This window comes from Rhincodon typus, chromosome 16 (assembly GCF_021869965.1).
Source record: "Rhincodon typus isolate 14 chromosome 16, sRhiTyp1.1, whole genome shotgun sequence".
Taxonomy (NCBI): Eukaryota; Metazoa; Chordata; class Chondrichthyes; order Orectolobiformes; family Rhincodontidae; genus Rhincodon; species Rhincodon typus.
In genome coordinates this window covers 26,543,229-26,566,798 of record NC_063347.1, presented here as the reverse complement: position 1 = coordinate 26,566,798, position 23,570 = coordinate 26,543,229, and the positions used below count along the sequence as shown (strand labels likewise).

General features: G+C 38.1%; 1 protein-coding gene across 1 annotated transcript in view; it reads right to left on the bottom strand.

Moving 5' to 3' along the window:
- Positions 1 to 23,570, bottom strand: part of cacna1da (calcium channel, voltage-dependent, L type, alpha 1D subunit, a) — a 504,619-nt gene that overhangs the window by 92,140 nt on the left and 388,909 nt on the right. The window contains exons 39-41 of the mRNA XM_048606392.1: positions 20,737 to 20,839; positions 11,516 to 11,617; positions 7,993 to 8,123 (exon numbers count right to left, since the gene is read on the bottom strand). Of these exons, the coding sequence (XP_048462349.1) occupies positions 7,993 to 8,123; positions 11,516 to 11,617; positions 20,737 to 20,839 (336 nt within the window). The remainder of the gene's footprint in view (positions 1 to 7,992; positions 8,124 to 11,515; positions 11,618 to 20,736; positions 20,840 to 23,570) is intronic.

The following is a 23,570-nucleotide window of genomic DNA, read 5'->3' as shown; positions in this document are numbered from 1 at the left end:
AGAAATACCACAGTAGTCAAGAATACTGTTGAAGAGACAAATGAAGAAAAACTAGTTTTTTTGTGTGTACATCCATGTTTATGTTTCGTCTCTGTGTTCAGAAGTTAGTGATTTGTACATGTGAATGTATGTATTAAATTGATACAAGTTAAAAGATGCAGCAGCCAGAAGAAACTAGGATAAAATGAAAACTTAAGATATTAGAAAGCATTGCTTTCCAACTTGGTTTGTTTGGTGGTAGTGGAATGTCTTGGGTGGAACTAGGTGAATCTTGGGTGTACAGACTTTAGACACCCTGTCGGTGAGGCAGGGAAATGGATGAACACAGAAGTAAAGGCAAGCAAATTAAAACAATCTGGCTGTTGGCCTATCAGGCTAAGAGTGACCATCACAAGGAAACGTGTAGCCATTTGGTATTGGAATGAGATGAAGACTTGGGTTCAAGGGTTAAGGGCTTCAGAAAAATGAACACTATCAACTCATTCAGAAAACTCATTGGAGACGGACTGTGAGAGGCTGCTGTTCAATCCGCAAAACTGCACTGAAACAATTTCTTTGTTCAGTTCTGGAGTGAAAGACAAAGAGACAGACTGAACAAACAGTCCATGTCATTGCGGGGGTTTGCTCGCCAATGTCTATGTCATTTTAAAGTGGTTTTAAATCCCTTGTCATTTATTCTGTATGTGATTCTGAAGCAGCTTGCTGTTCACATGTCATTACTCATTTCCTTCCATTTCCTTTCCCTTAAAAGCATATGGTATTCTTTTCTCCTTAAGTGCAAAACAAAGAGTTTTTTTTCTCATGTGCATGGTGTTTGTTTAAAATATTATCTTATGATTTAGGTTAAATGAAGTTAAATTAATTCTGTGTTGGATTGGATGGATTTTGCGGTTAAAAACACGTTGCAAAGTTTCAGGATTTGAGGATTCTTGTTCTTGCCATAGTTCTCAAAAGACCATGGAGGATTTGTTTCAATTTTAGAGGTTTCTAATTAGAACTTTGAAACAAACAACTAATCTAAAATCCTGTAGTTAAGATATGAGTTTTAGAAAAATTGCCTAGATTTAAAGATCCGAATTACTGAGTAAGAGTGATAGTGTGCCTTTAAAGCATAAAACACATTGTTACAACCATGCATAAAGGTCTATGCATTTATAAATTCCAAACTTCATACAAAGTTAGAGCTACAGCAATTCAAATGTGGCTAACTCCCAACCAGCATAGTAGCCCCAGGAACCCGAGACCCACAGATGCTGTTACGAAGTGATTGCTGTGTGTGGCCAAACTTTGTACACTCTAAACAAACTGACTACCCTAAGCATCAGATAATGATTTGAAAGGTAGTTTAAACCAGGTAATATAATTTGTAGTATTAGCCAAATCAGTAAAGGGGAAGGAAAATGAATCAATGTATATATGGATAGTAGGTATGCATAGTACACAGTATTGCCCACAGCAAACAAGAATATAAACTGCCTTAGTGAGCAGTCAGATACAACACAAAATTATAATTTGGAGCCTCACAGCGGCAAGAGAAAGTTGGAGTAATCCAAGACAAAGTTCACCAGTCATTATCACAGTTACAACAATTTAAGGGGATCATAGAACAGTTAGGTCCTACTTGCAAAACTAGGCTTTACACTTTGTTGGTGAGGACCTTACAAAATTCTGGTCACCACAGTGGAATCACTAAATACAGATCAAGAAGTATGAAAGCACAAAAAATACTAATGGTGACAACATTGTCTGTTATGCTCACTCTTTAGAGGACTATGGAAACTGAAGTATTGCTGGTATGTCTGGTATATCTATGATTATGCAATGAACTAAGTCAACTGACCAGGGTACGCAACAAGGCTTATTCTATCTGAATTCAAGCAATTCAAGCCATAAGGAGTGTGGAATGCTAAACATCACAGTTAACAAACTAGTATGCCTAAGTAGCAGCTCATGGCAGTTGGGAATGGGAAAGAGCAGTGCCTGAAGTTGCAATGTGCAGCAATGAAAGCTTCCTTTACACGCAAACTGTCTTGTAAAATCTAGCATCAGTATTGTCCACTCTAGGTTAGGCATTATAATCCCGGTTATTGTTGTATGCGGTTACTGGTGTTGGATTAAATACTATTCAAATTATTAGCTGTCAAATTGTCCAACCAATGTGAACATTGGCTTGCATGCTCACATTTTGGGTGATCTGTTCTGTGTTTGTAGCCTGAGTGAGAGAAAATGCAATACCTATTAAATATGCATGAGCACATGGACTAGTAACACAGCTGAACTGCTGAGTCACCTATTCAAAAATATCTTCAGGGCTCTTGTGGTGCAGTGGTAGCACCCCTACCCCTGGACAAGGAGGCCTAGGTTCAAGTTCCTCCTGCTCTGGAAGTGTGTGATAACATAATGGGTTGATTAGATTTTAGAAAAATAGGTTAAATAAGAAAAATTAAAAGTTTAACAATATCTTGGGCCCTCTTGTGGCGCAGTGGTTGTGGCCTTACCCCTGGACCAAGAAGCCCAGATTCAAGTACATCAGTTCGAGGTGCGTAATAACATCTCTGAATAGGTTAATCAGAAGAATAGATTAATTTTTAAAAAATCAATAATATCTTGAGCCCTCTTGTAGCACAGTGGTAATGTCTCTATTCCTGGATTGAGAGGCCTGTGTTCAAGACCTAGCTGCTCCAGAGGTGTGTAATAACATCTCTGAACAGGTTGATTTAAAAAATAGGTTAAATTTTTAAAAAAATTAAAAATGAATAATATGTTGGGCCCTGTTGTAGTGTAGTGGCCCAGTTTCAAGTCCAACCTGCTCCACAGGTGTGCAATAATATCTCTGAACAAGCTGAGAGAAAGCAATATCTGAAGGGGTTCAGGCAGATAAGCAGCACAAATCCATTGGAATCTGCAACTCCAACTACCAACTGGCCATTAAGAATTGGGATGGATTTGGCTTCCTTTGACACAGCTAAGAACCCAAAAGGAAGACCGAAAGGAAAAACATACATGCAGAAATTAACAGCCAACCATACAACAGAGTTGACACAGAGCTGCAGGCATCAAAAAGGATCGAGACATCCCCAATTTGAAACCAAGACCAAAGGGGACCTGATCACTTTGATGCATGTAGGGAGAAAACTCATAACACTGTAAAAAAATCATCACCGTAAACAGATAGAGAGGACAACTTTTTTCAGACACAAGGTGGCATGATGATTGTGAAATGTACAACATGGGAGAACTGATTAGTGTTACAAAAATGCGACCACTGCGGAATGTATCGATGTGAGACTTGACTAGTTTTGCATTGAATTACAAATTACTGCAGTTATTTCAGATACTGCAGTCATATGAAACTTAGGATGCCAGGGTACACAACACAATTATAAAATGTATAAACATTTATGTGTCAAGGACCCTCCATGTATAAAATTAAGTATAAGCCAGGAGGCAGTCTCTTCACAAACTGTGTTCCCTTTGTGCATACTTGCATAATAAACCATTGTCTTGTTTAGACCCTTAACCATTGCCCTCTCTAGTCTCACTTGAATACCACAGCACTTGTTGACTTGGATTTGGAAAATGTTAAAGGCAGTAGTTGTATGTTAAATTCTCATCTGTGGAGTTTGACGTATTTTCCAGTGGCGAACAGATAATATGTTAAGGCTGTAGAATAGCCCAGAAGAAAAAGAAATCACATTTTATTCCATAAGTGAGTTGTCCTGATCAGAAGTACACATTGCCTGGACTGGTAGCCCAGGATTTGAAATGTTGCGGTACAGATCAGCAGAATATTTACGTACACATTAAAGGCCACATGGGTTGTGTTTTGTCTCATCTTAGTATGCCTTTAAGAAATATGCTCATAATATCATTATTGTGCAACAGCATGTAACTTGAGGGTATAAAGATAGTTCATTTTACCTCAGATCAGTTGAATTATGACACTCAAAACAAAAACAGAAGTTGCTGGAAAAGCTCAGCAGGTCTGGCAGACTCTGTGAAGAAAAAAATCAGCGTTAACATTTTGGGTCTGGTGACCCTTCCTCAGAACTGCATCCGCAATTCTTTCAGTTTTTGTAAAGTATGACACTCGTCTGGAACCATACTGTTCTGTCATAACATAATAGCATAAGTTTAGCCTAGTCACTTATGCACCTGAGGAATGTAACATTGTACATAATTATTTGTTGCAATAAACGCCTGCTGAATTCTTCAATATCATGATACTGCACAGAGTTCTTTCTATTGTGGGAGATAACATGAATATTGCCACCTCAGGTGAAACATTCAACTGGAGACAAACTCACACCAATGTGAATAATGTGCATCTATCTGTTTGTGCTGTGCACATTTCAATCTGTGGTGTTTCCTAGAATCAAAATATACCAATTTTACAAACATATGAGAGCAGAATAGGCTCTGTTATTAGGATCTGTTTATATAATCCAAATTTTATAAGGCAGACCTGCATCCCTTCCTTTCAAATGCCTGGCCTAGAAGAACTGCAAACTAAAAATTTCTAAACCACTTGTGTCACCTTGACTAATGCTATAAGAAGATGCCAGTTTTCGCTACTATTCAAAAAGGAAAGTATACCAGCATATGGAAGTTTGAAATTCACTAGTGCACAGCTTCAGTCACTGAACCATGCAGATGTACACCAGAAATTCTCAAAATGAAAATTATATCAGCCTTGTATCATGTGCAAAGTGATGAGGTAGCTAGCCACAATGCTATGTGGAGACCTGGAACTGGTCTAATACTGAGCCTCTGACCACGAAACATAATGAGAGTAATTTTGCTGTACCCAAAATGCAGCCCATCTTTCCATTTGTTCAAATTTCAGGCTGCCTGTTGTACTAACGTCTGATTAGGATGAGGATTGTAGTGATTGTCACGAGGTTAGCTAGGTGGACCTCACAGAATATGAGTTCCCTGATTGGTCTATTAATCTGATACAATCAGGGAGCCCTGGCTGACAGACATAAACAGAAGAATCAGAGGTTCTGTTCACTTTGAGAGCTGGCTCTGAGGGAGCCGAGTCAGTATTAAGCACTTTCCATATGTAAAGCAATGGGAAACCTGGTGACGAGACACTGGCCTCTTCTAAGTTATTTCAGGGATAGCAGAGAATAATCACTGAAGAAAGATGGGGAGTGTTTAGGGATGGACATGGAATTGGGGAATGACCAATTGCCAGTCAATAGATCCCTCGGGGAATCTGTGGAGCAGGGACGAACACGGACTCAAGCCGATGCTACTCTCTTTTTAAAGTAATTCCCCTTTAATTGTTGCTGCAAAGGGCACAGTGGCTACTTCATCATTCCAAGGTACAGATGTAATGCCTATCTGCACATTGCAGTCATGTTTCAGAAATCTGGCCTAAAACAGGTAATATTTCCCTCATTTCAGAGCGTAAGAAACTAAATGCCTGTTTCAGATTCACAAATGACCACTGAAAAATGTTTATTTTAACTGAGATTGAGCCTCACTGTACTAGTTTTACACCTGCAAAATGGGTGCAATGAGGTCCAACTTCCAAGCTCTTGCAGTTTTCACTGAAATACTTCCTGACTCCGTGGGAGTTTAAAGTTGAAATTGTCAAATTTCAAAATATAACCTTAGGCAAATATGTAAATAACTAGCTATTAATTAAAATTTGTATTGGCATGACTAGTTGTGTTGACATTTTTTCCATGAATGTTAAGTCTAAAATGTTTTGAGATTTGTGTGGTCATAGCTCAATCACTCCTCTTCCTTTTCTGAATGTGATCTTTGAAACGTCTGTTATTTGTTCAACTGGTGAAATTCATGCATTTTGTTTCAAGTGCTACTGCTCTCCGTTTTAAGACATTAAGAGTAACAAAACTGTTTTGTATACTCTCAACGGTCCTATGCAAAATAACTAAGTTTAAACATCAAGAATTTTTCATTCCTTTATGTACTGTGTTCATCAGTGCAAGTGCAGCGTTACATTTGCATCTTCAACATGAAGGTCCAGCTTGGATTGCCATTTCAAGGTTTAGAGATTTTTAAACAACCTGTTCAGACATGCTACGTCACACGTCTGGAGCCGGTGGGACTTGCACCTAGGCCTTCTGCCCCAAAAGGTAAAGACACCACCACTTCTCCAGAAGAGACTCCTATTTTCGAAGATTATAATAAATACTTATGATAGGTTACATAAATTAAGTAATAAATTATATATTTCAGTAGATTTGGAAAATAAATTATACATGCACCCAAATTTTTGCAGAATGGTGTATTACTGTTATGCTAAATAAAACATTCTTTGTTCAGACTAAGTTGCTAATTGTTATATTTATCAGCTCACCAGCTAGTAGAGATTGAAATAAAATGTTTTATTATTCTAACAATTTGTTTTATCCATTATGCGACCATAAACAACTACCTGCAATGTTAACTCTATCACAGCTATGCTGACAAGATAAAACACATTTGGAATATTAAAAAATATCTAAAGTCATAAAATAAGCAATGCCTTAAGTTGCGTGCTGCTAAACATTATTTATGAAGTCATATATGTCTCCAAAATTTGGCCTTTTCCCCCTTTACTTTACAGATAATAGATGGAGTAACATTTTGCCACAGTAGTTTTCAAGACTAGTAGCAAGCTAATCATCTTTATTTTACTAAAACTGACTGCTGTATTAATTTCCATTCCAAAATTAAGCAATAATTTCTTGTTAACGTCTTCTACTAAATAATCTCAATATGCACCCTTTCATTTGAAAGCATTGTATTTGGGTTGTATAAATATCCACATGAAACAGAATTTAATAAGATTGAGACAGATAGCATAATACTGCAAGAAGTGTCAAAAAGAACAACAAACTTTTATATTAGACTTATTGCATAATTATAGTTGATCAGGTAATGGACTGAATTGAGGAATCGCAATTGCAGTCATTTGAACTGTTCTGCTTGTGTTATTAGTTACAAAAACAATTAAACTCTCAGAATATTTCTTTGCCATTTTAGGGATCAACAAACTAATTTAAATAGATTAAGGCCACCTGTCAGACAAAGAAATACACACATGCTAACATCAAAAACAAGAAGTTTAGTTCATATGTCTCCTGCAGACTATTGAGCTAAAGAAGGCAACTATTTTTAAATCTGCATAAACCAGTTTGTGATAAATATGATTTGTGCGTTATCATTTTCTACCTAATTTAGTTCTCAGTGTTAGACTCATAATGCAACCCTAGTTATTATAAATTGCTAAATAGTCATTTGCTTTGCAATACCCAAGGTTACTTAAGTTTCCAAGCATAGATATGGATAATAGTTAAAGTTGACCAAGGCAGCAACAATGCAAGCAAGCACATTCCATTCAAAATGCATATTTAAATTCCACGTTCTGGCTTCATAAAGCCTGATGTTTTGCTATTTTCCTATTTGTTGCCAGTGCAGTGTAATTCATTTCTATTTGTATGGCGTGCAAAATAATGGCTGGAGATGCATTAGAAAGGGGTATACAGTCTTCACATGAAGATGAATCAGCCGTGAGCATATATAAAAGCTGCGGTGAAAAATCGAAAAGGCTACATGCATCTCACTAATCCGACCTTCACATTAGGTTTGTCTTTTGCAGAGAATGCAGGATGATGCAACAGGCTTCATATTTTATATCAACAATAATATAATAATTTATTACATTAGCGCATTCATACAAAACATACTCTTGAAATTATGCAGTGGTACAGTAGTACAGAAAATTTGATAAGTATGTTGGAAACTTCAGAGGAAAAGTTAACCTTTTTAAATAGGTTATAACCTTTGCTTAAAGTAGCAATGAGAATTTTTGATAATGTACAGTGTACGTACACTGCTATCACACTGCAAAATTTAACGACTTTTAATAATTAAAATCCAAAGCTTTAACTAAGTGCATTTTGTATGCTTTTCAAACAATCACCTTACAGTCACTTTAAAAACATACTTTACAAATTGCCAAATTGATCTCACCTGAAGAGCAACTGTAGTATTCTTTCTGGGTTGCTTTCCTACCAAGCCTTGTTCCTTACGTCGCTTGAATTTCCTAAAGTAGTCCTGTATCAGGAAGGTGGCATAGAACTTCCCCACGGTTACCTCATCATCTATGTGAATAGACCAAACAAATTCCTCCTTTTTCAGAACAAAGCTTTTTTCTAATCATCCTGGAACTTTCTAATTTGACTGCTTTCTGTAAACCTGTGCTCTAAACTTTATAAAGTGCGATTATTCAAATTACTATATAAAATATACATTAAAGACTACATTTGAAGGAATTAAGTTTCAGAATTAAATGACACCATAATAGTCATTTGTATGTAGTTTAATTAAAAAGGTGAATAATACACATATTTCTCATCAAAAATTGTCAATAGACTGCAAAATTCTCTAAAATCCGAAGTAGATATATTTGCAGTATAACGTGAGCATATTTGTGACTGTTCTGCAGTTTTACAAGTTCGAAATGAATGATAAATATCAGTAGATAATCTGTAATTCTGCTATATACTTGTGTTAAATAATTGCAGCCTGAATAAGGCTATATGACAGAAACTGATATTTTAAAGTAGGTATTTAAAAACACTGCATTCAACTCTTGAACAAAACTCAAAATCCTTTGCAAACTTTACTTCCAGCAATCTTTTCATTTAATTGTATATGTTTGTCTTGAGGGACAAAAGCCGAATTTGCAACAATGTAAAATATGCACACTGTGCTGTGCAAATTATTTAATTAGTTGCAAAGAGTAATTATTGAACAATCTTTGCCATTTTTGGCTGCCATGGGCTATGGCTATCAAAATAGGTCATAAGAAATTTCCATTCCATTATTCTTTTAAGGTTGGAAAACCTCACTGAACAAGATCCTCTGTTAAGTGGTACATTACACCTTGTGCATCTTTTATTCTACTATGAATATATTGACAGTATTATCAGTGCACATTGTTCAATGGAACTGTAAAGAATGAAATTACAGTTGAGAATGAAAATACGTTCTATTTACTAAGTATATTTTTGAAAATCAAAAATATAAAATGAATTATTCACCTCCATGACAGATGTGAGCTAAAATTGCAAGGCTACAAAATCAGGAAGCAGATGGGCACAAACAAATGTTGAACTAAGTGCACAAATCTGACAGATCACTCAACCTGATAATGAATCATATTAAGCTGTTGCAGTCAATTATAACTAAACTGTTGGAAACTTTTGAATCTAACTTTGAAAAAGAATGGGAGTTTAAAAAAAAATGGAAAAATGTTATTTGATGATAGTAATCCTACGTTAACGTTCTGAGGAAGGGTCACCAGACCCGAAATGTTAACTCTGACTTCTCTTCAGAGATGCAGCCAGGCCGGCTGAGCTTTTTCCAGAAACCCCATTGTGCAATTCAGCTTTTGTTGATGAGGAATAGAAGAAGCATTTTCTTTTTCCCCATTTTGCACAATTAATTACCTATGGTAATTGACGCTGCAACCGAGTAATAAAATTGCAAAACATCCCTCACCTTACCGAGCACAAAAATAAATTCCAAGTATGACGTAATGAATATTGTAAATACTGTTATAATAGAGCTTACTGGCAATAACATAGTGGAAGAACTAGGTTCTTTTAGGAGAGAGGCTATGGCAGCACTTAGGGAAATTCAATGTGCAAGGAGCGGAAAAGGGGAAAAGCAATAAAGATAATTGAACATAAAGTCTAAATTTAGAGGGAAAGAAGTCAACAGGTTTGGAGAGAGTAGATGAATGCTGTTTAAGGGGTCAGCTGCTCTTTGGGAAAAGAAACCAAGTTGATCTTGGATTAGTGACCTCTAGCAGGGAGGAACAAGGCCTGATAATGCATTTACAGTCCAGTCAGCTCTGGTGATGGATGGATAAACTAATTTTGTGCTAGGTATGCTCAGATTTCAACCCCTTGGGCTTAACCAAGCAAAGATAGGTGTCATACTTTAGGATTAACTTAGATGAATAGGAGAGGTTATGTTATAGGAAAGATTTAGGGAGGAAAGATGATGAGTGGTTTCAGAAGAGAAAAGGCAAAGGGATCTGAGATACAGATTCAAACTACAGATGACAAGCTTCTTAATGCAGAGATCAAGGAGGAAAGGAGGGAGAATAAATTCAGAGAAACTTTAGGTAGGCTGGAGAGAACAGTACACAAAAAGGGTTTTAATTGAGAGATGAGGTTACGGAACCACATAGTAATCACCATTGCAAAGTCAGGGTCAATGTCACCATCTATATTAAGCTAATTGACAGCAAGGGTGTTGTTCACAAGTTAATGGACATTCTGGAGAGTGATTCAAAAAAGGAGCAATGGGTGTGGGTAAGTATAGGAATTTTGGGCTTTTAGCCAACTTTTTTTCTGCACCTCTTAATTTGTCTCATCAAGGACATAACCAAATGTTTGACAGCAAATTTCTTTATTGAATCCAATTGAGTGATTTGTTATGTTTGTGCCCATTTGACAACAAAGATTGTTCAGATTTAAAATGTTCTAAAAACTTAACCCTTACTCTAAAGGCAAGGTCAATACAATTAGCACAACAAATGAGATGAATTCAAGTATAAAGGCTAATAATTCTGTCAATTAAAGCATGTTTTTACTGAATAATTAGCAAGCTGGAAAACTAGCTATAACCTTGTAGTAATACAAGCATGAATATATTAAACCTATGAAGATGAAAAGCCTTTGTATCGTTTCCAATTTCCAAGACATGCAGATAAGACAAAACTGGCTGTGTGGAATATTTCTGAAGCACAGGTCTCCGTTTCAAATAAATCTTAGGGGAAACAGTTGTTAAGAGGCAACACGAGTTCCATGCCACCGGCCTAAAACAGAATTGCTTCAGAATATTCTTACAGATTGAAAGAAGAAAGGGACAGAAGCTGCAGAGAAGCTCAAGCAAACAAGTTGAAATGTTATTGGATACATGCAATTCTTTCTCAATTTATGCCATGCAAGCATTAGAAACAAAATTGAAGCAAATGGTTACTTAAGTTTTAAAAATTAAAAACTTTAGCAGTACGTAACAAAATTCAAAGCTCGAAGGTTACTAAACGTCAATGATAATTTTAACTATTAATAATGAAATACATTTCATTACTTATTACTTATTAAGCTGCAGACTTCATCTCCCAAGTACTTACCATACTACTGCACCATTATTATACTGCAGCAAATTAACAAATACTACAGCTGTCTTCTATAAAATATATCTCAATACAAGAATTGAAGTTTCAAATAAACTGATGGATAATCTTCAGAATTCAATTACTTTTCAACAGTGAGAACAAAGTGAAGTCCCATCTTAATGCACACTTCCCTCTTTCTTCAAATACAAAATCAATACCAAATACTTTTATTGGGTTACTTTCTAACAATGCATGTCTCCTTATATAATTCAAGAACAAACATAAACTAGTAAACAGCCTGTGATTCTTGAGAATATAAATAACAGCAGTGAAAATTGATCTGAACATCATAGCACTAACCATCAGCCGGAGGGACCACTTGATCTAGCAACTTCATACTCGTTCGCTTCCAGATTTTTTTAATAACAGCTCTCAGCTCCTCATTAGCTTGATCTAGGTTACCTGTATCAAAGGAGAAAAAGCATGCAACAGAATCAGCCACATGAACCTTTTGAAACAGTGAAGCAGCAACCTAATGCATAATTCCCAGTGAAGAGAGAGATTTATTAAATACTTCTACATATGTCAAACATAATTGAAATAAAAAGGGTGTCAGTTAGTTCAGTAGGCTGGTTTGTAATGCTGTGTACCACCAGCAGCATGGGTTCAATTTCCACACTGGCTCAGGTTACTATGGAGGTCTGCCTTCTTGACCTCACCTATCACCAGTAGAATGGTGACTCTCAGGTTAAATCACCACCAGTTGTTTCTCTCTAATGAGACAGCAGCCCTACGGTCCTCTGGAACTATGGCAAAGTTACCTTTACCACTAATTGAAAATGTACGAGGTGCAAGCAGTCATGTCTAAATTACATGCATTTTATTTTTCCAATATTACATGTTTAACTCTTGTTGCAATAGATATTTCTACATCTTGGCTGTTAATTTCTATACCAGATATACATGAACGATGCTCAGATTTAAATATTTTGATGATAAACTGAATGAAATGTGGAGAATCACAAAAACTCGGGAGAAATGATATGGAATTAAACCCAACAAGGATTCACATGGCATCAAACTGAGAATGGGATCACAAATTTCAAACCATTTTGAGAAAAATGTTTGTGTGGATTTGACAGACATTGGATGACCTCCCATGGACAACCCATTCCACCCCAAGCTTTAAGTCAATAGCCACCGTACTGACTAAAACTCTGGCCAACCCACACTGATAATATGCTGGGGTAGCCTTAATAGGGTGAGAGTGGGATTCAATTATGTTCCTGAAGGATAGCAAATCCCCCCCTCCAGAGCTGTCGGTCATTCTATTGACTGGAAGCTCTGTAGTCTTAACAGCAACAGAAGAGAATAGTGGGCAATGCTTGGGACTATAACCAATTCCTAAAGAAGATTAATTCTGGACTTGTGTGAATTTTGAGCAGTATGGACGGTTATGAGACCTTAGCGAAGAGTGGGTAAGGTTTCGGTTCAAGTTAGGGAAAGAGGGAGAAAACAAGGGTGGCAGTTTAGATGGCAGAAGGTGGATGGGTGTAGTCATTTGGTACAACAAGTCAATGTTGCAAACGCTACACTTAATTTTGTTACTGTCATTTCTATTATTGGATGTGTGGTTAGAAAAATATTATTACATTTCCTTTCTAAATGAAGAGCAGAAAAAGATGTGTGTTTTTAATAACAACGAATCACTACCAATATTAAAAAATGTGTAGAAATGCAATTCTTGAGAAATAAATTTAATTAGGGACATTAATGGAACAGAAAATGCGTTATAACAGAGATAAGGAAGATGGATCTGGAACAAAAATGATGATGTACATGCGCAAAATAATTGCACCAGACAAATTTCAGCTAGAAAATATCAATAGTTTAGAAATGGAACATACTGTATGGAGGCCTGGCATTTTTAATACAGCCTCAAAGTGTGAAATGTGGAGTAACATCACCATCAAAAGGTTATTCGCTGTGGAAATGTAATCTTTCTACTCCAAACCATCTCCAACACTGAGGCATCCAGTGCTGCAGCTGTGAACCCTAGATCCTTCTCACTTTTCAGATGCTTTATTTCTACAGTTCCGATATTGGGTGAGTGTCAGTAAATGGCATCAGCAGCAGCTCCTTCACCTGGGTGCAGTTTCCTTTTAACGAGGGACAGGCAGCTTAGCAGGTTGGTTGCAACATGTAATATCAGCATATCCTGCTGAACACTCAGGTAATCAAGTAGGGCAAGTTCTACACACTGAAGTCACAATCAGGCAAATAAAAAGCCAGCACCAGGTTTGCATGCCTCAATGGAAAGAGTGGATCGAACCATTAAAAAAGAGCCATAACTAACTGTTTGCTCTAATCTTTCTACTTTTGCAATACAAAGTCATGTGACATGCAGAGTGCATTGCTAAATCCCTTCTATATTGAAGCATGTCAAGCAATCAGAATTTGTTCTTGAGGGGTCTGATGGTCTCGACTGCTTCTGGCTCTGTTTCATATGTATGTGTGTACACATACACACGTGTGTGTTTGGTCAGCCTAACAGAAATCATAAGCAATGATGGTTCTTGTCCACAAATAACTGGCCTCTTAACCAAATATCTGGGTGGAAAAGAGGGTACACTGATGAAGAACACAGGATGAAAGCATGTATCTTGTTTAATGTTGCAAATCTACATAATTTCTCGTCTATAGTTGTAGATATTTTGCACATTTAAAAATAGAATTCTTTCCTATTATAGAAGAGGCTTAGCCTTGCAGTTGACCACAAAGGCTCACATGGATGCAACTCATAAGCCCCCTCACTTCAGAAATTTCAGAAATTCTCAAAAGGCCCATTGTTTTCTCTGTTGAACATTCTCCTTTGCAAAAGTGAGGAATTCCTGGTGCTTAAGCAAACAGTATTTCTACTACTTCTTTGATTGAAATGTGCATTAAAAGCAAAAAGATGGTGATGTGACTGGTTTTTGGAAGAAGTGCAATGTATAAATGATCAGGTCTGAGGTAAACTTCACAATCACTAGTGTTGTGGATGAATTGGTAAGGGACTCCAACTCTTGCTTCGCAAGTGACAGTATTCAGTCACTGCCTCCCTGGAAAACCAGAGCCACAGAAAACTATTAATCTGCAAAGCCAAGCAAGACAACTTGGTTTCCGTACAGCCTCATGTCGTCAGGCATGCTCTACTACTTCACCCTCATCCACTATCTTGTGAAGCTCTGTTCTGCTCGTCTTGTTGCTACCACCTCTTCATGATACAGCTCCAAGGCCAAGTTAAACCAAATGTCCAGGCAATTTAAAGGATGACTTTAGAAATAGCATGGAAATGACTGTGTTCTTTATACCTTCCTCCAGCACTATAACACTACTCCCTATTTAACCTGACCTGACTTTAATACGGCATTCTTGAATCTTAATGTGAAGTGGGATAAAATCTACTTACAAGGTTTTTTTTTGGACTTGTCTATAAAAGAAGCATGGAATTTGCTTTTCCCTCTTTTTTTTTCAACTAATTAATGGCTTAAATTTTAATTTGCATTTCTTTTCGCGAGTACTAAAATGTTTTGCAAATGTTATCAGAATCATGCAAATAACAATATTTAAAATATGATATTATTGAAAAACTTATATTACTACACATTGGAAAATAGAATGCTGTCTTTTGACCAAGAATAGTAAATGCTGGAAATACCCAATGGATCTGGCAGCATCTGTGGTAAAAGAAATTATTAATAGTCTGATTTGTGAAAAAGACAGAAAGTCTCTCTGTCTTAACAAAATAGTGCCACAGGCCCAAATCTGGAAATCCAAACGTGAACAAAGTGTCTATTATTTTTGCAGTGAGAGTTACAGACAGGTTCCAATATGCATATCCATGGTTTATGGTGGTAACTGCACATGGTAAAGTGCAACTGCCTCAGTCTAATGAGATTTTTTTTTAAAAGAGTCATGTTCTTCAAAGACAATTTAGGCAAATTAGACCCATGAGGAGAAGTTCTAAAGTTGTTGTGTTCTTTTGGTGAGGCAGAGAACTCTTTTGCAGGGCTAAGTGCCCTTTTGGATATGTTCCTAGATCAGCTTTTGGAGATATCAGATACCCATTGAGAGTGATACAGGTGGGAAGCCTTTTGGACTTGTTAAAAAAAACATAATGTGCATAAAAAAATTGAATTTAGTCACAAAAACTGTGAAGTTCATTCCATGTGTCAAAGAGATTTCAAAAGGAGCTGTCAAGGCATTTAAAACTCCTGCCCTTTAAAGATTTGAAAAAAAAAAGTGTCTCCTATGTTAGAAATTGTCACCTGTTGATATAATGCTGGGGGTTATGATTACAGGATTAGTGCCGAATGATGTGGATTTCAGAACCTTTCAGTGTCATTATGGTGTGCCTGTCATTCGACAGCATGGTTCATTACTTTAAATGGTTATAAACTCTTTCAACTGCGACTATGATTTTCACTGCTTGCTTTTTACAAAGAATTAATGAAAATTAAATGCACTGAACAAACTGATTAAAAGTTTATCATTGTGACATTTTAAAAAGAGTTAATTTTTCATTAGACACAAGAATTTTATCACATTTCTTTTCAGCATGGGCCTTGAGCTATATCCATTGAAAATTCTGGGTGAGTTAACATGGCACGTGCAAGTGCAAAGAGTGGTGGGGGCGTGGGGAGCAAGGGTTGACATGGATTGGTACAAAGTTGGCATAGAGGTACACAGGGCCATTTGAACAATGATGAGAATAGGTTGGCGTACTAGGTTAGGATTGGCACATAAGGAAATGAAACTGGATGAACCACCTAGCATTGAGTTGGCACCGGAAACAAAAATTGCAAAAACAGCCTTGTTGATCCTGCAAAGTCGCCCTCACTAACATCTGGGGGCTACTGCCAAAATTGGGAGAGCTGTTTCCAGACTAGTCAAGCAACAGACTGACATTAACTTTAAGGTATGATTCTATGAATATGACTATGTTACAGACACCATCATCACCATCCATGCATATGTCGTGTACTACCAGCAGGACAGATCCAGCAGAAGTGGTGGCACAGTGATATACAGTAGGGAGGGAGTTGCCCTAGGAGTCCTCAACATTGAATCCAGACCCCCTGAAGTCTCATGGCATCAGGTCAAACATGGGTAAGGAAATCCGCTTATCACGAACTGTCCTCCCTCAGCTGATGAAGCAGTACTCTTCCATATTGAGCAACACTCGGCGCCAACACTACAGGTGGAAAGGCGCAAATTATATTCTGGGGGAATTTAAATGTCCATTACCAAGAGTGGTTCAGCAGCTGCATTACTGATCGAGCCAGTTGGATCCTAAAAAGACATCGCTGATAGATTTGGTCTACAACAAGTAGTGAGAAAACCAACAAGTAGTGAGAAAACCAACAAGTTGGGTAAAACTCAACCTCATTCCTTACCAAACTCCTGGCTGCAGATGCATCTGTATCTGTAAGAGTGACCACCGCACAGTCCTTGTGGAAACAAAAGTCTTGCCTTCACATGGAGAATACCATCCAATGTGTTGTGTAGCACGATCACCGTGCTAAATGAAACTGACTTCAAACAGATCTAGCAAATCAAGACTGGGCATCAATGAGGCACTGTCAGCCATCAACAGCAGCACTGTAATCCTACAAACTGCAACCTCACGGTCTAGAATTTGCCCCGCTCAACCATTACATCAAGCCAGAGAATAAAGCCTGGTTCAATGGAGAGTCCGAGGGGACATGCCAGGAGCAGCACTAGACATACCTAAAACTAAGGTGTCAACCTGGTAAAATGACAGAACAGGATTACTTCCATGCCAAACAACCTCAGCAGCAAATGACAGACAGAGCTAAATGATCCGACCACCAACTGATCATATCGAAGTTCTGCAATCTGCTACATCCACTCATGAATGGTGGTGGACAATTAAACAACTCACTGGAGGAGGTGGCTCCACAAACATCCTATCCTCAATGATGGAAGAGCCTAACACATCAGTGCAAATGATAAGGCTAAATTATTAGCAGCACTATCATTATCCTGGGGGTTACCATTGACCAGAAACTCAACTGGACTCACAGGACACAGGCTAGGAATACTGCAGTGAGTACCTCATCTCCTGACTCCCCAGATAGTCCACCATCTACAAAGAGCAAGTCAGGAGTATGACGGAATACTTCCACTTGCCTGCATGAGTGCAGCCAATAACACTCAAGAAAAATGACACTATCCAAGACAGAGCAACGCACTTGTTTGGCACCACATCCACAAACACCCATTCCTCCACCACCAAACGCTCAGTAGTAACAATGTGTGCTATATACAAGATGTAATGCAGAAATTCACCAAAGATCCTGAGGCAGCACCTTCCAAGCCATGACCACTTCCACATAGAAGGACAAGGGCAGTAATTACAAGGGAACACTGACACCTGCAAGTTCCCCTTCAAGCCACTCATCATCCTGACTTAGAAATACATTAGGTTGTTGACTTGCTTGCCAAGTTGACTTGTTTTTGTTCAGACATTTCGTCACCATGCTAGGTGACATTATCAGTGGAGCCTCGATGAAGCGATGTTATTCTACTCTGTTTGGAATTTATACTGTCTGGTCCGTTATGGTGAGTACTGTCATTTCCAGTTTTGATCTGTATGGGTTTGTATATGGGGTCCAATTCGATATGTTTGTTGATTGAAGCATGGGTGGAGAACCATTCCTGTGCGTGTCTATGTTTGGCTTGGGCTACTATGATTACCTTGTCCCAGTTAAACTGATGGCCTTCATTGTCTGAATGTACAGATATTGAGGAGAGTTTGTCGTGCCGTTTTGCTGCTAGCTGATGTTCATGTATTTTGATGGCTAGTTTCCTTCCTGTCTGTCCAATGTAATGTTTGTAGCAGTCGTTGCATGGTATTTTGTAAACCACATTCATTCTGTATGTTGTGGGAATGGAGTCTTTAATCCTTGTAAGTGTTTGTCATAGAGTGGCTGTGGGCTTGTGGCCCACCATGATTCCTAATGGTCTTAGGAGTCTTGGTGTCAGTTCCGATATGTTGTTGATGTAGGGTAGTGTGGTCAGTGCATTAGGTCATACTGTGTCCTCCTGTTGTTGTCTGTTTTGTAGGCATCTGTGGATGAAGTTGCGGGGATATCCGTTTAAAGCGAGGATCTTGTTTCAGTGTTCTTCCTCTTCCCTGCGTAGTTCTGGAGTGTTGCAGTGTGTCCTGGCCCGTTTAAATAGTGTCCTAATGTTTGTGGACGTTGGGGTGGTTGCTGTGGAAGTTGAGGATTTGATCTGTATGGGTTGCTTTTCTGTATACTGAGGTTTGGAACTCCCCGTTTGTCAATTGCTCTACTTTAACATCCAGAAATGGAAGTTGATTGTTGTTTTCTTCTTCCCTTGTGAATTCAATCCCTGTGAATACGCAGTTGATTAGATGGTGGGTCTCTTCTAATTTGTTGCGTTTAATAATGACAAACGTGTCATCTATGTACTGGATCCACAATTTAGGTTGAATGTGGGGGAGGGTGGTGTGTTCTAGTCTTTGCATGACTGCTTCTGTGATGAGTCCTGAAATGGGTGATCCCATTGGTGTACCATTAATCTGTTTGTATATCTGACAATTAAAGACAAAGTATGTGGTGAGGCAGAGGTCTAGTAATTTAACTATGTTGTCCTTGCTGATGGAGCTGCTGGTCTGAGTTACTGTTTCCTCTAGGAATGTGGTCACTGTTTCTTTGCCTAATGTGATGTCGATTGATGAGAATAAAGCTGTAACGTCAAAGGATACCATAATCTCGCTGATTTTTATGTTCTTAAGGGCATCGAGGAAATCTTGGGTTGAGTAGATGGAATGGGCTGATCCGCCTACTATGTGTTTCAATCTCTGTTGTAGGTCCTTGGCCAATTTGTGTTACGGTGTGCCTGGTAGGGAAACAATGGGTCTGAGAAGGATGTCTGGTTTATGTACTTTAGGCAGTCCATAGAAGTGGGGGATGTTTGTGCCCTCTGGTTTCATTCTCATGAAGTCTGTCTTGGTTACCTGCCCTGCATTGTTGAGTCACTTCACTATCTGAGTGATCCTATTACCTCGCTGCGGTGTGGGGTCTATCGCCACCTGTTGGTAAGTGGTTGTATCTGCAAGCAATGTCTGTTCTTTCTTAACGTAGTCTGGTTTGTTCACAATGATAGTCATGCGCCCTTTGCCTGCTGGTTGGATTATGATGTTCTCCATAATATTGGTACATTCAGACAATGAAGGCCATCAATTTAATTGGGACAAGGTAACCACAGTAGCCCAAGCCAAACATAGACACGCATGGGAATTCCCAGAGGCATTGTTCTCCACTCATACTTCAATCAACAAACACACAGAATTGGGCCCCACATACAAACCCATACAGATCAAAACCGGAAATGACAGTACTCACTGTAACTGACCGGACAGTATAAATTCCAAACGGAATAGAATAACATCGCTTCATTGGAGGCTCCACTGATGATGTCACCTAGCATGGTGACGAAACGTCTGAACAAAAACAAGCCAACTCAGCGAGCAAGTCAACAACCTCATCCACAACCCAAGCTACAGATCTTTGCCAAAATTATTTTGGAAATATATTGCTATTCCTTCACTGTACCAGGGTCAAAATCCTCAAATTCCATCCATAAGGGCAATGTAGGTTTACCTACAGCATATGGACTGCAGTGGTTCAAGAAGGCAGCTCATCATCAACTTCCTAAGGGCAACCAGGCACAGCAATAAATTGTGGCCAGCCAGTGACACCACATCCCATGAGTGAATAAATAAATAAAGAGCCTCACTTCCCCTTCCCCAAATGGGGTGGTGAGTCCAGAGGTACAGATTAGCTTGGAAGCTACGAGACATTATTGCGCTGGTATGCAGAATCAGCATGGAGAATAAGAGGGTCCATGAAATGTAAGTGGAGGGTATGAGGTAGCATGGGGAGTGTGGGGCAGAGGTGAGGGAATAGGTGGGCTGAGTGCTAGGTTTTTCTTTTCTGTTGCTATCTTTGACAATGAAGCAGTGCATTGAGGCAGGCATTCATACAGCTCACTTTCACACCTGGAGATTCGCAACCAATTCTGGATTTTGTCACCATGACTTGCCTTTTCAACTGCCACCACTACACCCCCTTAAAAAAAAAGGCATTTTCTGTCATGTCGGTTTTCCAAGTAATAATTGGGAGTGAAATGCAAGTAATAATTCAGGTTTGTTGGTTTGAAGAAAAGTCAACAACTTGAAATATTACCACTACCCTTTCCTTCACAGATGCTTTTTGATGTGTTGAGCATTTCCACAAATTGCTATTTTTATTTCAGGTTTCCAAAAACTGCAGCATTTTGCTTTTATACTCTATTTTGGCCAATGGTTCCTGCTGTCAGAGTCTGTAGACTGCACTTCAGGTCTGTAAGTAGAGAGGCATGGCTCATGTAGATTTATTCCAGTCAACCTTGAACATTAGTATTAAGTCAATGTCAATTATCACTAGATTTAAATTAAGATACTTTTCTGTCGGATGAATTCTAATCCATATCTACATGAATCTTACCATCTGTTTTGATTTTCAAAGCTGTTCTCACCAAGGCAAAAAGGGTTGCATTGAACATTACCGTTCCATCACTATTCAGGGGCATATTCATAGCTACCAATCTCTGGAAATTAAAGAAAATGGGCAAATTTTAGTTTTACAGCATGAAAGACGTCACCATTTTACTTTACCTCCTGTTTAGGTAAGAATTAGAACAAAAATATTAACAATTGAGCAGGCAAAGTTTCTGGTTTTCTGAATCTCTGCTTTCACTACAGTTGAAGGCAGCGAGTTCCAGGTTATTACCATGCACTGAGCAAACTTTTTCCTCATGGCCGCTTGCATCTCTTCCTCAAAATAATAAATCACCTTATTATTGTACCATGAAATTATTGGTGCAGCTTTTCTCCATCCACATTTTCCCACATTATATTCTATCTGTGAAGTTTTTCCTCACACTCTTAACCTGTCTATATTCCCCATAGACTCTGTCACCCTCATGACTTACGTTCCCTTAAATCTTTGCCATTCGCAAACTTGTCGATTGTATATTCGCTTCCCTTATCTAAGTCATTAATACATATATTGTTAATAATTGTGCCTTGGTACTGATCCCTGTGGCACTCCATGAGTTACAAGTTGTCATCCTGAAAATGTCCCTTTTAACCCAACTCTTTGCTTTTTGTTAGTTAGCCAATCCTCTATCCTTAATTAATATACAACTCCCAACATCCATGGACTTCTAACTTATTAAGTAGCCTTATGTGTAGTATATTATCAAATGCCTTTTAGAAATACAAATATATCACATCTACTGGTTCTCCTTTATCCATTCCACTTGTTACCTCTTCAAAAACATTGTAATAAATTCAACAGGCATGATTTCCCCTTCATGAAGCTATGCTATGTCTGTTTGATCATGGTGCATTTTTAAAAAATGTTCTACTACTGCATCCTTTACAACAGACACTAATGTTTTCCCAATGACAAATATTAAGCTAGTTGACTTATAGTGAGCCGATTTTTTTTTTTTGCCTCCCTCCCCTTGTGAATAGACAAGTTACATTGGCAGTTTAGGAATTTCTCCAAAATCTAGGGATTCTTGGAAGATTATTAACAGGTATTCTACTATTTACAGGCAACAGCTGAGTGGTACTATCATTGGACTGTTAATCCAAAGACCTACGTAATGTTCTGGACACCCAGGTTCTAAGCCCGCCACGGCAGATGGCAAAATTTGAATTCAATTTTTAAAAATCTGGAATTAAGAGTTTCATGATGACCATGAATGACCTCTGCCATTTCCAATTTATTATTTCCCCAGGGTTTTTTTAAAAGCAGCTATGTTCACTTTGGCCTCTCGCTTCCTTTTTATATATTTAAATAAGCTCTTACTGTCTGTTTTTACATTACTTGCTGGTTGCCCTCATAGTTCACATTCGCCTTTTTCTTGGTCATCTTTTGTTCATTTCAACATTTTCTCAATTTTCTCATCACTAATCTTTGCCACTTGTATGATCTTCTTTCAATTTGATGTTATCCCTAACTTTCTTAGTTAACCATGGTCAACTTATCCTCTTCCTAGAATCCTTCTTCCTCAACTTTTGCAGCTGGTAAAAATTAAACATAATTAATAAATCTAGAATTGAAAGCTAATCTCAGTAGTGAGACCATGAGCTTGTCAACTGTTGAAAAAACCCATCCGGTTCACTAATGCCCTTTCTGGAAGTAAATCTGCCATCCTTACCCAGTCTGGTCTATACGTGACTCCAGACCCATGGGAATATGGTTGCCTGTTAACTGCCCATTGAAATAGTCTAGCAAACCACCCAGTTCAAAGCTAATCAGGGATGGGTGATGAATACGGCCTTGCCAGCAACACCCACACCCCATTAAATAATAAATAAAAACAAATTTTGATAAATCTCCTGTGCCTCTCTCAAAGACTCTCACATCCTTCCTAAAATGTGGCAACCAGAATTGCACACAATATTCTAGATGTGGTCTCACCACAAATGTTCATCATATTAAAAATGTTCAACAGAATTGCCCTAATGACTTCCCCGATTTATGAAGCCCAGGATTCCATACTGTGTTAATTTCTCTCAATGTGTTTAAAATCAGCCATTTGTCTGCTCATTCTTATATGTGTCTGTTTTTTTGCAGTCCATTAGGATCAATTTCATTATAAGAATATTTTGGGATGATGAACAGAAAATTTTACTCTGAATTCCAGTACGCAAGTCATTGCAAAGCAGTGGCCCGAACACTTAAGAGCACCACTGTCTACATTCTCCAGTATGAAAAACAAACATTTACCGCGGTTGTATTTTCTGTTCTAAAAACAATATTTTATCCAAGTTGACAGTGACAATCCTAATTTGTTAAACTGCCTTTGTGGTAATTCATCATATATTTCTTGAAATCCATATAGACAATATGGATTCACCTCATTAAACTTTTCCGTTACTTCATTACTTCATCAAAAAACTGAATTAGATTAGTCAGGCATGATCTGCATATTACAAATCTGCACCAGTCTTCATCAATTAAGTCAATCCTCTCCAAATGCCTGTTAATTTTTGCTTGATTACCGTTTCTAAAATCTTACAACTGAAGTTAAACTAACTTGCCCAGGCATCTATTTTTGGGTAAGGATGTCACATTTACCATTCTACAATCGTCTAACAGTCCCCTCATAACAAAGCAAGCTTGGAAGATTACAGAAAGTCCTTTTGCAATCTCTATCCCCACTTCCTCCAGTCACCTACGATGTAACCATCCTAAGTATGGACAGCTTTTCTAAATATAAATTGTCCATCAATTTTCACCCCTCCATAACCTCTTCTACCAAT